Source organism: Nerophis lumbriciformis, linkage group LG13 (genome assembly GCF_033978685.3).
Source record: "Nerophis lumbriciformis linkage group LG13, RoL_Nlum_v2.1, whole genome shotgun sequence".
Lineage (NCBI taxonomy): Eukaryota > Metazoa > Chordata > Actinopteri > Syngnathiformes > Syngnathidae > Nerophis > Nerophis lumbriciformis.
In genome coordinates, this window is record NC_084560.2 from 31,209,158 (window position 1) to 31,223,568 (window position 14,411).

Here is a 14,411-nt window from a genome sequence, read left to right on the forward strand (position 1 = left end):
TACCATCAAATTAAACGTGGGCACACTTGAGAGTAGTCCGTGCACAGCTTGTATAGCAGTATACAGTTACTGTCAACTCACAGCCATTGTGGTCTAAATAGCAAGACATGTGCCGACACATCACATGTTGAAATACATGTTTGCCCTAAATGAACCGCAGCTCCCTCGTTGCCGACAGGACTCGTGCGGCCCCAGACTACCACCATGCTGGACACAATTATCTTGCTGCTCACTTGTGTTGGCAGATATTTACTGCATAGCCAATCTACTCTGCTACAGCAAGGGTCTCCAACCAGTAGCTGGTGAAGGTCAGTATTTGTGGAAGTGTACAATTCAAAGATTATTATTTATTTAGCACATAAACCTTAGGTTTAGGTCAGGCTGATTAGGAGAATAAGTACTAACCAAATATACTGCATAAGAAGCGAATCATAAATAACTGACACAAAATAAATGTACATACAATTACTTAATGTTTTGTTAAAATTAATCAATTAATTAATAATAAATATGTTTCTTAACTAAACGGTCAATTAAGTGCAAATGAAAATACAGCTTCACCGCTTTAGTCATATTTTTTGTGCTTAAGAAACTTCTCTATGACTTTAGCTCCAGACTTCCTCAGTTTGTTTGATATTGTCATTACTGCCTCAAGTGGTGGAAAAGTGTAATACAATTGAGTACCGCTGTGGCCCACACAGCTGGGAAACAGATATTTTTGGGCAGCCCTCTACGGGGCGCTCGCGGCCCAACAATGGGCCCTATGGTTAAGAAACACTGTTTTAAGTTGTCAGTCCGTATTATGATTTGTCTGTCGAAACAAAAAAAAACGTGACTTTTTGCTATGGTTCTGCCGTGAAAGAGTTGTGTGTGCGTAATCATATTTGTCTGTATTCAGATGTGTGTATTTGTATAGCAGTCTGTGTCAAAGAGTTGTTTGTATGTCTGTAATCAGATTGGTGTGAAGCAGGAACCCACTTTTACACTTCTGCCTATAAGAGTTGTGTGCCCGTGCAGTTGTAAAAAGACTTGTCTGTCTGTAACTTCACCTTTTCATTTCCTCATACTCGCCACTAGTCGCCGCCTTGCACCCACTCGCACTCGTGTAGGCGTTAAAGCTACGAACAATTACAGTATAATGGACTTTCCATCACTTTATGTAAATACAATTCATGTTTTAGCAGTAGTTGTCAAAAGTATTTTGTGCTATGTCTGGACAATTAATTGTATTTCGATTTCGATTATGGCTTCTCACGATCATGAAAATATAATAATCGGGGGAAAAACGATTAATGGGCCATGCAACATGCATGCAAATTCCAGAGCTCGTGAGGGTGAAACAGATGAGGAGAGAATGAGTGGAAAAAGAGCACGTCTACGAGAAGTTTGGGCTCTCACCATGGTTACTACTAGAGATGTCCGATAATAGCTTTTTTGCCGATATCCAATATTCCGATATTGTCCAACTCTTAATTACCGATTCCGATATCAACCGATACCGATATATACAGTCGTGGAATTAACACATTATTATGCCTAATTTTGTTGTGATGCCCCGCTGGATGCATTAAACAATGTAACAAGGTTTTCCAAAATAAATCAACTCAAGTTATGGAAAAAAATGCCAACCATGGCACTGCCATATTTATTATTGAAGTCACAAAGTGCATTATTTTTTTTAACATGCCTCAAAACAGCAGTTTGGAATATGGGACATGCTCTCCCTGAGAGAGCATGAGGAGGTTGGGGGGGGGGGTTTGAGGCGGGGGGTGTATATTGTAGTGTCCCGGAAGAGTTAGTGCTGCAAGGGGTTCTGGGTATTTGTTCTGTTGTGTTTATGTTGTGTTACGGTGCGGATGTTCTCCCGAAATGTGTTTGTCATTCTTGTTTGGTGTGGGTTCACAGTGTGGCGCATATTTGTAACATTGTTAAAGTTGTTTATACGGCCACCCTCAGTGTGACCTGTATGGCTGTTGACCAAGTATGCTTGCATTCACTTGTGTGTGTGAAAAGCCGTAGATATTATGTGATTGGGCCGGCACGTAAAGGCAGTGCCTTTAAGGCACGCCCCCAATATTGATGTCTGGGTGGAAATCGGGAGAATGGTTGCCCCGGGATATTTTCGGGAGGGGCACTGATATCCGGGAGTCTCCCGGGAAAATCGGGAGGGTTGGCAAGTATAATTGGGAGACGCAACTGCTCTGTAATTCTCCCTACGTCCGTGTACCACTCCATACAGCAGCGTTTTAAAAAGTCATACATTTTACTTTTTGAAACCGATACCGATAATTTCCGTTATTACATTTTAAAGCATTTATCGGCCGAGAATATCGGCAGTCCGATATTATTGGACATCCCTAGTTACTACTTTTATTTGACATGTCGCTGGTATGCCTAATCAATAATCACTAAACTCAATAAAAAAATAAGGCACATGATTTCGTGTTGACTTAACTGCGGATAGAGTCACAGAACTGGCCAATAAGACAGAATCCGCTGTTTAAGGCAGAATATTAGGGAAATTGCCATAAATGTAAGTGGAAGGCTGTCATTGTGAGAAGGAACATTTGTTTGGGAAAATAATGTGTCCGGTAGCGCTCACTCATCCCCAAAACACTAAACAATGTCGTGGCGGCAACTTGAGACAGCAAGTAAACTACGAAGCTAAGAACAATCCATATACCCGCAACACATCTCATCTGCGTGTGTTGTTGTGAACGACATCATAGATACATGATCAATGTACAACCGCGACAGCAGTCACAACATGAGAGGTGCTCTCTCTCTTTTTTCTTTTTTCTTTTATTTTAACAACATCCTCTTGTTGCCTCCACATGTCAAGCTGAGAACAGCACACTTCCCCACCCCTCCCTTCACAATAATAGCGCGGTGCGCCACATCCGGTCTGACTGCGCTAACAAAATAAATGTTTCAAAAAAATGCCTTACATAAAGTATAATGTACTTCAAGCACGCTTTGACACATTTGAAATATTATTATGCTTTGACCGAAAATACTGCTCAAAATTGTTGTATTGCACCAGTAAATGTGGAATTTTTTTGTATCTTTTAACAAACATAAAATTATATTTGACCCAAAAAACACACTCTAAAAAACAGATTTAAAAACAAAAAAACAGAATTATTTTTTTTCATTGCTATTCTTGAAGTGCATTGTTATTACCATTATGTTGCTTGTTGTTGTTTATCCATTTTCTACCACTTGTCCCTCTCGAGGTCGCGGGGTGTGCTGAAGCCTATCCCAGCTGCACGCGTTACTAATTTACATCTGTTTTTTAAACTATATTTAAAATTTACTTTTGGTAGCACGATAAATACTCATGTTTTCAAATTATTGAATAATTGTGTTATTGATTGTGATTACAATAGCAATCCAAATTGTCCAGCCCTAACTCAAATAAGTTATCTACATAAAGGGGCCAAAATTATCACGTTTCCTCCGTCTGGGGGGCGGCTCCCTTAGCGATAGGGTGACTACATCTGAGACCCACAGTCTTCCCCTTGTCAGGTTCAAACACTGATGACTTCTATTAAACAGACAAGAAGCAAGGAATCATGCAGAGACAGAGTTCAATTTGGCTCAATGAGGAGAGACGTTTGGGATTGCACGCTCAGTTACAATCTCCCACCACGCTCTGAGCTAACAGTCCCACGTGCTCCTCTATTTATTTGGGAGGTGCCTGGTTACACCACTGAGGCCGCCTCTAAAAGGAGTGGCCACACATTTCATGCAAAGCAGCTTCCAGTACGCACAACACGTGACGGAATGTGCTGGGGGCCTTGTGATTGCCTTGTCTCTGCTTCGTCTGCGTGCTGTCGTCTTATCTTCGTTGAGGTCCTTGAAGTCCTTGGCTGTTAATGGGCTAAGACAAACAAAATATCTGCGACGAGGCAACCCTCATATGCTGTAGCTGTCCTTGCACAGACAGAAAAAGTACAGCTTGAGCACAATAGCTAATAACTATAGCAATGGACTTTAAGCATAAGAGTTGTGTGATAACTTACACATGATTATTCTAACACCCCTTGGCCCCCTACCGGTCGGACGTGCCCCTGTGGCGAACCACCTCATAGCCTCATTGTCTCCACGAGGGTTGTCCCGATACCAATAATTTAGTACCGTTACCAAAATGTATATTGATACATTTCCAAATAAAGGGAACCTTGAAAAATGTCAATAATGGCTTTATTTTAACAGAAAATCTTACACCGCATTAAACACTCACAGTCAAAGAACAATTTTCGAAGGTTAGAATAAAAATTAAAGGCGTTAAACACATTGGGCTTTTCTTGTTGCACTCAAAGGGCAATTTGCCATACTAAACATAGTCTGTCATAATCAAGGATTAGGTTAGACTAGAACAGAAAGTTTTACTGACATTATATTAAATTATTCATGATTTATGGTTGCCACTAATGCTCTGTGCTTTAAGAAAAACACAATTATTAAGTACTAAAAACAAAACTATGGATAAATGTACACAGATAAGCCATGGAGCAGGTGAAACACATTTATTAAAGACAAAACACAAATTATAGGAATTTGTTACAAAATTTTGTCTTTTCCCTTGCATTAGTTGACTGCTAATTGGGCAGTTTTAACGGCGCTAATATTTGGCATCAAGCCAAGCAGCTGTGTGCGTGTCTACGTATCTACATGTTACCTATCTACATGTTAACGTATCTACATGTTACGTATCTACATGTTACCTATCTACATGTTACATATCTACATGTTACATATCTACATGTTACGTATCTACATGTTACGTATCTACATGTTACCTATCTACATGTTACATATCTACATGTTACATATCTACATGTTACGTATCTACATGTTACGCATCTACATGTTACGCATCTACATGTTACGCATCTACATGTTACGCATCTACATGTTACCTATCTACATGTTACCTATCTACATGTTACCTATCTACATGTTACCTATCTACATGTTACATATTTACATGTTACGCATCTACATGTTACGCATCTACATGTTACCTATCTGCATGTTATGTATCTACATGTTACGCTTCTACATGTTACGCTTCTACATGTTACGCATCTACATGTTACCTATCTACATGTTACATATCTACATGTTACGCATCTACATGTTACGCATCTACATGTTACGCATCTACATGTTACATATCTACATGTTACGTATCTACATGTTACGCATCTACCCAATACGTATCTACACATTACGTGTCTACACATTATGTATCTACACGTTACTTATCTACAGGTTACATATCTACATGTTACATATCTACACGTTACGTATCTACACGTTATGTATCTACACGTTACATATCTACGTGTTACGTATCTACACGTTATGTATCTACACATTACGTATCTACACATTACGTATCTACAAGTTACGGATCTACAAGTTATGGATCTACAAGTTATGGATCTACAAGTTATGTATCTACATATTGTGTATCTACAAGATATGTATCTACATGTTACGTATCTACATGTTACGTATCTACAAGTTACGTATCTACAAGTTATGCATCTACAAGTTACGTATCTACAAGTTACGTATCTACATGTTACGTATCTACATGTTACGTATCTACATGTTACGTATCTACATGTTACGTATCTACATGTTACGTATCTACAAGTTATGTATCTACATGTTACGTATCTACAAGTTACGTATCTACATGACATGTATCTACATGATATGTATACAAGTTATGTATCTACATGTTACGTATCTACATGTTACGTATCTACAAGTTACGTATCTACAAGTTACGTATCTGCAAGTTACGTATCTGCAAGTTATGTATCTACACGTTACGTATCTACACGTTATGTATCTACATGTTATGTATCTACATGTTACGTATCTACATGTTACGTATCTACATGTTACGTATCTACAAGTTACGTATCTACATGTTACGTATCTACATGTTACGTATCTACAAGTTACGTATCTACAAGTTACGTATCTACATGTTACGTATCTACAAGTTATGTATCGACAAGTTATGTATCGACATGATATGTATCTACATGTTACGTATCTACATGTTACGTATCTACATGTTACGTATCTACATGTTACGTATCAACAAGTTACGTATCAACAAGTTATGTATCAGCAAGTTATGTATCTACAAGTTATGTATCTACAAGTTATGTATCTACAAGTTACGTATCTACATGTTACGTATCTACATGTTACGTATCTACATGTTACGTATCTACATGTTACGTATCTACATGTTACGTATCTACATGTTACGTATCTACATGTTACGTATCTACACGTTATGTATCTACACGTTACGTATCTACATGTTACGTATCTACATGTTACGTATCTACATGTTACGTATCTACAAGTTACGTATCTACATGTTACGTATCTACATGTTACGTATCTACAAGTTACGTATCTACAAGTTACGTATCTACATGTTACGTATCTACAAGTTATGTATCTACAAGTTATGTATCTACATGTTACGTACCTACATGTTACGTACCTACATGTTACATATCTACATGTTACGTATCTACATGTTACGTATCTACAAGTTATGTATCTACATGTTACGTATCTACATGTTACGTATCTACATGTTACGTATCTACATGTTACGTATCTACAAGTTATGTATCTACAAGTTATGTATCTACATGTTACGTACCTACATGTTACATATCTACATGTTACGTATCTACAAGTGACGTATCTACAAGTGACGTATCTACAAGTTATGTATCTACATGTTACGTATCATGTTACGTATCTACATGTTACGTATCTACAAGTTATGTACCTACAAGTTATGTACCTACAAGTTATGTATCTGCATGTTACGTATCTACATGTTACGTATCTACACGTTATGTACTGTATCTACAAGTTATGTATCTACATGTTACGTATCTACATGATATGTATCTCCATGTGCACAGCAGAGGAGCTGGTTAACTTATGAGAGTAGCGCATGTGTGTTTGTGAGAATGTCAAGGTGTTGGCTGATTGACGTCAGTGAGTGAGTGGGCGAGTAAAGAGAGAGCAGCAGGACAGGTGTAACAACTACATTCTATCTGTCATTGTTGTTGTTTTTTGCTATTTTTACTCACCAAGATGTTAATGCTTGTACTGTATGCACTTTGTGTGTGCGTTTTGACACATGAAAGAAGAAAAGTACCAGTATTTTTCAAAGGTGGTATAGTACCGATTTCAATTGATTGATACTTTATTAGTACCGGTATACCGTACAACCCTAGTCTCATCTCAATGTGGAGGAACAACAGCTTTACTCTCACCTCTTCCCGAATGAGAGCGCTTGTCCCGTGCTGGTGAATGGGATTACAGTCACACAGATTGAAATGTGCATTTGCAAATACCGTATTTTCCGGACTATAAGTCGCAGTTTTTTTCATAGTTTGGCCGGGGGTGCGACTTATACTCAGGAGCGACTTATGTGTGAAATTATTAACACATTACTGTAAAATACCAAATAATATTATTTAGCTCATTCACGTAAGAGTCTAGACGTATAAGATTTCATGGGATTTAGCGATTAAGAGTGACAGATTGTTTGGTAAATGTATAGCATGTTCTATATGTTATAGTTATTTGAATGACTCTTACCATAATATGTTACGTTAACATACCAGGCACGTTCTCAGTTGGTTTTTTATGCCTCATATAACGTACACTTATTCAGCCTGTTGTTCACTATTCTTGATTTATTTTAAATTGCCTTTCAAATGTCTATTCTTGGTGTTAGATTTTATCAAATACATTTCCCCCAAAAATGCGACTTATACTCCAGTGCGACTTATATATGTTTTTTTTCCTTCTTTATTATGCATTTTCGGCCGGTGCGACTTATACTCCGGAGCGACTTATAGTCCGAAAAATGCGGTAATTTTATTGCAATACTTGCACAGGACATCACTGTTTTGAGTGGGGATCTGCTTCCTAACTTAAATGTTGCCAGTCATGTAAATAAAACACAAAATCCTTTATTTTTGTCAAAGTCGCGCTGATATACACGAGTGGTGAAGGGATTTATACGGCCTCATTCCTGGCTGGATCTGTCGTGAGAAGAAGAGGAGGGGCAATCGGAGGGTTGCTGGTTACTGGGGTTCAATCCCCACCTTCTACCATCCTAGTCACGTCCGTTGTGTCCTTGGGCAAGACACTTCACCCTTGCTCCTGATGGCTGCTGGTTAGCGCCTTGCATGGCAGCTCCCGCCATCAGTGTGTGAATGTGTGTGTGAATGGGTGAATGTGGAAATACTGTCAAAGCGCTTTGAGTACCTTGAAGGTAGAAATGCGCTATACAAGTATAACCCATTTATCATTATTAATCATTTTCTAATGCAGTCTGCTGAAAATGATGGAAAGCGCCGCTCTACATAGCAAAGTTGGAAATGCCACGAAACACATTTTAAGATATTCTACTGCCATCTGGTGGCTAATGAGCATAGTGCCCCCCCCCAAATTTGTCACATTTTATGTGTCAAGTAAACTGTAATTAACAAAAACTGAACTAGCAATAAATGTATGCTGACATACAAGATGTTTTAATACAACATTTTTTTGTAATGCTCCAGCAAACCAAGTTTATTTATTTCCTTTGTTTGACTTGTAATAATATATGAAAACAGGTTGGAGACCCATGTGCTGCAGTATACAAGATGTACACAGACTACTCTAAAGTGGATCCAAGTTTACTTTTTATAGTGTTGTCCCTTGAGAAAATACACTGGCAGTAAAATGCTACTCACTTTTTTAAATCAAATGTAACTCAATGCAGTAGTTGGAGTATCTTGATGTGTATTTTGATTGTTGCATTTCACTTTTATTGTGACCTCTTTTTTTATTCTCTGATTCATCTTAACTCTGACTTCTTCTGAACTCCCCAGGGTCCACATATGGCGTCCTGCAGCTCTTCTCAAGCACAATCGTGGTAAGTTGGAACTTTTTTTAGTAGGTGTTTTTGTGCGGATTTGTTTGTATGTGTGCGTGCGTGTGCTTAACCAGACGTGTGCGTCCACAATGGTCGCACACGCTGCCGTCTGCGGTATTTCACGACAACAATAAACAGAGGTTGAAGGATGACCGGGGGTCACATGATACAAGCGTGCTCCAAGTTAGGCGCCGCATGCTAGTCAGCTCCCGATGCACGGAATGGATATTTTATTTTATTGACTTCATTTGACTTGTGAAGCTGCCAAAAAGAAGTAGTAGTGTGCGTCTGATGGGAGATTCTCAGCTCCTGACATGCACGATGGCGCAGTTGTCTTCTGTAGGCTCATGCCACCAATTAGGCTCAGATAAGGAGGGAACTGTTGGCCCCAGTGGAATCTGGATAAATGTACAAGAGTTGCTCCTAATTAACTTTTTTCTTCAGTTGTGTGTGTGTGTGTGTGTGTGTGTGTGTGTGTGTGTGTGTGTGTGTGTGTGTGTGTGTGTGTGTGTGTGTGTGTGTGTGTGTGTGTGTGTGTGTGTGTGTGCGTGTGCGTGTGCGTGTGCGTGTGTGAGGAGCGTAGTGAAAATCTAATAAAGCATGCACGACTGTTGCTGTAGTAGGAAGTGCAGGGTCTCACGTCAAAGACCGTTTTCCACGTGTCATAAACAGAAAGAAAAATGTGAAATGTTTCTAATTTATGCACACATCAGTATACAGCTGACGGCCACACTTCGACGTGCAGTACACGTTGCCTTTTTTTGAACACAAAAATAGCAAATTTGAGCACAATCCATCAATCAATCCACAATACGCCTAAATGCAGTGTCGCCGTACGGCCACAAGATGGCAGCAAATGACCATAAAATGTCAGCACAGTCTTCTCCTTTTCCAATAACATGATAGTTATACATTGTTTATTATGGGTGTCCAAAGGGCAAATGTCCCCATTATAAGAAGAAAATTATTAATAATAGCACAAAGCGTTGTATATAAATACTGTATATATAAGATTTGTTTATAACATTTAAAATATATATAAAAGAGGCATCCTTTTGATTTTTTTATGTAACAGTGGAACAAGTTCAAGATTCAAGATTCAGGATTGTTTATTGTCATATGCACAGTTAAACAGACAGTTTGCCATACAATGAAAATCTTACTTTGCTAGTCCACCCTTCAACAAGTCACACGGTACTTAGCTAAAATAAAAATAAAAATAAAAATGTATATACAAGGCACAGTAAGTAACATTACATTACTGCACCTTCTGATTGACAGTCAACAGTATAAATATGGAGTTATATATTTGTTATGTATTTAATTATACTTTATTTTGATGTACTTTATTTGTTTGTTTAGTTTTAGTTAACATTTCTTCTTGGTTATCGCTTTCTCTTTTTTCCCCAATCTTCTTGTCTTTCGTTTTATTTTGACCCTCACTGTCCTAAAACAACGTGCCGGTAACTAAATATAAACGGAAAAACAAAAAAATCTCACTCAATCTCGCAAGGTTGTGCAGGTGTACCTAATGAAATGGGTCGGGTATTGATCATTGATTAATTGGTTTACTTTGTTGGGATTCTCAGGGCGGCTGGAGCGACGTTGTGGGTCGCCGTCAGTCTCTGTTGACCTGCCTGCTGATCAGCGCTCTGGGCTACGGCCTGCTGGGAATGTCCACCAGCATCGCTTTGTTCGTGCTCTCACGGATTCCTGTCGGTGAGTAAGACGCCAGCATCATGTCCTCGATATCGTCTTCTTTTTGATCTTTAGTTGGTGTTCAGTAATCACATCTACTCCATTTAGTTTGACACGCTTCAAAATATTACAATCTCTTTAAGTCCACCAACTCATAGCTTCTTCGTTCTTATTATTACTAAGTAGGTAGAGCCAGAGATCCTCTATTTAACAGGAGCCCTCTGCTGGTTTTAAGGACCTACTGCAGAACACACACCAAAGATCCTGTATATGACAGGAGTGCACTGCTGTTTAATGGACCTCCCGAAGAAACACTAAACAAAGATCCTCCATTTGACAGAAGTGCCGTGATGGTTTTAAGAACTGTCTGCTAAAATGCTCAGTAAAGATCCTCTATATGACAGGAGCGCTTTGCTAATTTTTAAGGACCGTTGTGTCCTGAGCAAGACACTTCACCCTTGCTCCTGATGGGTGCTGGTTAGCGCCTTGCATGGCAGCTCCCTCCATCAGTGTGTGAATGTGTGTGTGAATGGGTAAATGTGGAAGTAGTGTCAAAGCGCTTTGAGTACCTTGAAGGTAGAAAAGCGCTATAAAAGTACAACCCATTTATCATTTATTTATTTACTGCAAAAACGCAAAGATCCAGTAGCCCTCTGTCGGTTTAAGAGACATTTGGCAAAAATGCTAGTCAAAGATCCTATGTATGACAAGAGTGCTCCTCTGCTTTTAAGGACCTACTGAAAACACTAGTCCAAGATCTTCTAAAAGACAGGAGCATATTGCTGGTATAAAGGATCTTGTGCAAAAACGTTTGTCATAGATCCTCTTGGAGCCCTCTGCAGGTTTTAAAAACATTCTGCCTAAATGCTTAGTCAAAGATCCCCTGTATGACAGACGCTTTTCGGCTTTTAGAGACCTACTGTAAAAACACAAACTATAGATTGTCTATACGACAGGAGCATTCTGTTGGTTAAAAGAAGTTCTGCAAAAATGCTTTCAAAGATCCTCTGTATAACAGGAGCCCTGTGCCGGTTTTAAAGACGTCCTGCCAAAGCGCCAGTCAAAGATCCTCTAAACGACAGTAATAGTCTGCTGCTTTTACGACCTACTGCAAAAACACACACCAAAGATCCTCTAACCTACAGGAGCGTATTGCTGGTTTAAAGGATGTAGTGCAAAAACGCTAGTCAAAGATTCTCTACATGACAGGAACCCTGTGCTGGTTTTTAAAGACATTCTGCAAAGACGTTAGTCAAAGTTCCTCTATACGACAGGAGCATATTGCTGGTGTAAAGAATGTTGTGGGGGAAAAAATCTAGTCAAAGGTCCTCTATATAACAGGAACCTTCTGTTTTAAAGAGGTTTTGCAAACATGCTTGCCAAAGATCGTCTATATGACAGGAGTGCTCTGCTGTATTTAAGGGCCTAATGAAAAATGTTAGTCAAAGTTCCTCTATAAAACAGGAGCATATTGCTGGTTTAAAGGATGTTGTGGGGAAAAATCTAGTCAAAGATCCTCTATATAACAGGAACCCTCTGTTTTAAAGAGGTTTTGCAAACATTCTTGCCAAAGATCGTCTATATGACAGGAGTGCTCTGCTGTTTTTAAGGGCCTAATGAAAAATGTTAGTCAAAGTTCCTCTATACCAGTGGTCCCCAACCTTTTTGTAGCTGCGGACCGGTTAACGCTTGAAAATTTGTCCCACGGACAAATTTGGTATTTTCTTTTTTTTGTCATAAAGAAATACAATCATGTGTGCTTACGGACTGTATCCCTGCAGACTGTATTGATTTATATTGATATATAATGTAGGAACCAGAAATATTAATAACAGAAAGAAACAACCCTTTTTATTTTATTTTTTTAATTTCTTCTTCGATCCACGGACCGGTACCAATCGATCCACGTACCGGTACCGGGCCGCGGCCCGGTAGTTGGGGACCACTGCTCTATACGACAGGAGAATAGTGCTGGTTTAAAGGATGTTGTGGGGGAAAAAATAGTCAAAGATCCTCTATATAACAGGAACGCTCTGCACGACCTCTGTTCAAAGATCATGTATTGCACAGGAGTAAAATGTGCACCTTTCGTCTCAGGGCTGTTCAAGCACTCCCTGTCCATCTGCAGAGCGCTGCTGTCCGACCTGGCGTCTGAGGCAGAGCGCCCTCTAGTGATGGGACATTTCAACGCCGCCTCCAGCGTGGGCTTCATTCTGGGCCCCATGGTGGGCGGCTACCTCACGGAGCACGAGGGCGGCTTCTACACCTCGGCCACGGCCTGCGCCGCCATCTTCCTGCTCAACGCAGGTGAGCCGACGCGCGGCCACGTTGTTGCGTAACACCGTGACTAATCAGAATGTGTTGCCAGGTGTGGTGTGGATGCTTCCATGGAGGGACATCCTGCTTCACTGCAACAAGTCTGTGAGCAACGGTTCTTCTGCACATGGCCACGCCCCCGCGCACTCTGACCCCGCCCTCCACATGCAAGAGAAAGAGGCGGGGGCCGGGCGGTGGGTGTCCTTGCTGCAGCCCGCCTGGCGACAGCTGTCCTCCGTGGGCTCCCGCATCCGCCTGGTGGCCTCCTCCGACATGTGGGACCTCTTCTTGGTGCGCCTGCTGATGGCGGTGGTCATCATGCTCTACTACAGCAACTTCTCCCTCGCCATGGAGGAGCGCTTCTCTCTCAAGCCCAAGACCACGGGCTACCTCATCAGCTACAGCAGCACGCTGGGGGCGCTGGCGGGCTTCCTGGTGGGGCCCCTCACCCAGCTGTACGCCCGCAACATGGCCGCCCTGCTGCTCCACTCCACGCTGCTCACCTGCGCGCTCATCTTCCTGTACGCCGCCGCCCCCGGCGTGTGGCAGGTGCTGCTCACCTCCACCTTCTTCGCCATCTCCACCACCGTCGGCCGCACCGCCATCACGGACCTGGAGTTGCAGAGGGGAGGGGCGCGGGCCAGCGGGACCCTGATCGGAGCGGGACAGTCGGTGACGGCCGTGGGTCGCGTGCTGGCTCCTCTTCTCTCGGGCGTCACTCAGGAGTTCAGCCCCTGCGGTCCCCCCAGCTTGGGAGTGCTGTTGGCGCTGGCGGCTGTAGGCGTCCTCCTACTTAGGATCCCCAAATGGACCAGAGTCCACTAAAATGGACAAACACTAAGTGAACTAAGACTGCTCTGAACTCCGCCTGCTGTTGAGATGAACACTTTTTTTTAAAAGGTTTGAAATGTCTTGTAAGCATCACTCAATTGTTGAACACATTTAATAAATATCATTTTCTATACATCACACATTAATACTATTTATAAAGAATCTTTGATTCATTCATATGTATTTTTTTCCCTTTTTTGCAGAAGGCCCCTAAAAAACAGCGGACTATTGCTGTCATAATAAGGATCTTTGTATTTTTGCATTAGGCCCATAAAAATAGCAGAGCACTCCTGTCATTTAAAAGGACATTTCATTTTTTATTTGTTTAAAAACAGCCTTAGTGATTTTATTTTTTGCAGAAGGTCCTTAAAAACAACCGCGTGATCCTGTCATAATAAGGATCTTTGATTTGGTTTTATTTTTGCATTAGGTCCTTAAAAATAGCAGAGCACTCCTGTCATATAAAAGGACATTCATTTTTTATTTGGTTAAAAACAGCCGCGGGTTCTGATTAGTGATTTTATTTTTTGCAGAAGATCCTTAAAAACAGCCGAGTGATCCTGTCATAAGG

The 14,411-nt window shown here is 40.7% G+C and overlaps 1 protein-coding gene across 3 annotated transcripts in view; it reads left to right on the forward strand.

The window, feature by feature from the left end:
* The window catches only part of mfsd9 (major facilitator superfamily domain containing 9), a 123,282-nt gene extending 109,112 nt beyond the window's left edge, over positions 1 to 14,170 (forward strand). For all 3 annotated transcript variants that reach the window (XM_061971042.2, XM_061971041.2, XM_061971040.2), the window contains 4 exons: positions 8,952 to 8,995; positions 10,585 to 10,714; positions 12,791 to 13,000; positions 13,062 to 14,170. In XM_061971042.2, the coding sequence (XP_061827026.1) occupies positions 8,952 to 8,995; positions 10,585 to 10,714; positions 12,791 to 13,000; positions 13,062 to 13,834 (1,157 nt within the window). In that variant the 3' untranslated portion in view covers positions 13,835 to 14,170. The remainder of the gene's footprint in view (positions 1 to 8,951; positions 8,996 to 10,584; positions 10,715 to 12,790; positions 13,001 to 13,061) is intronic.
* Positions 14,171 to 14,411: the final 241 nt, after the last annotated feature.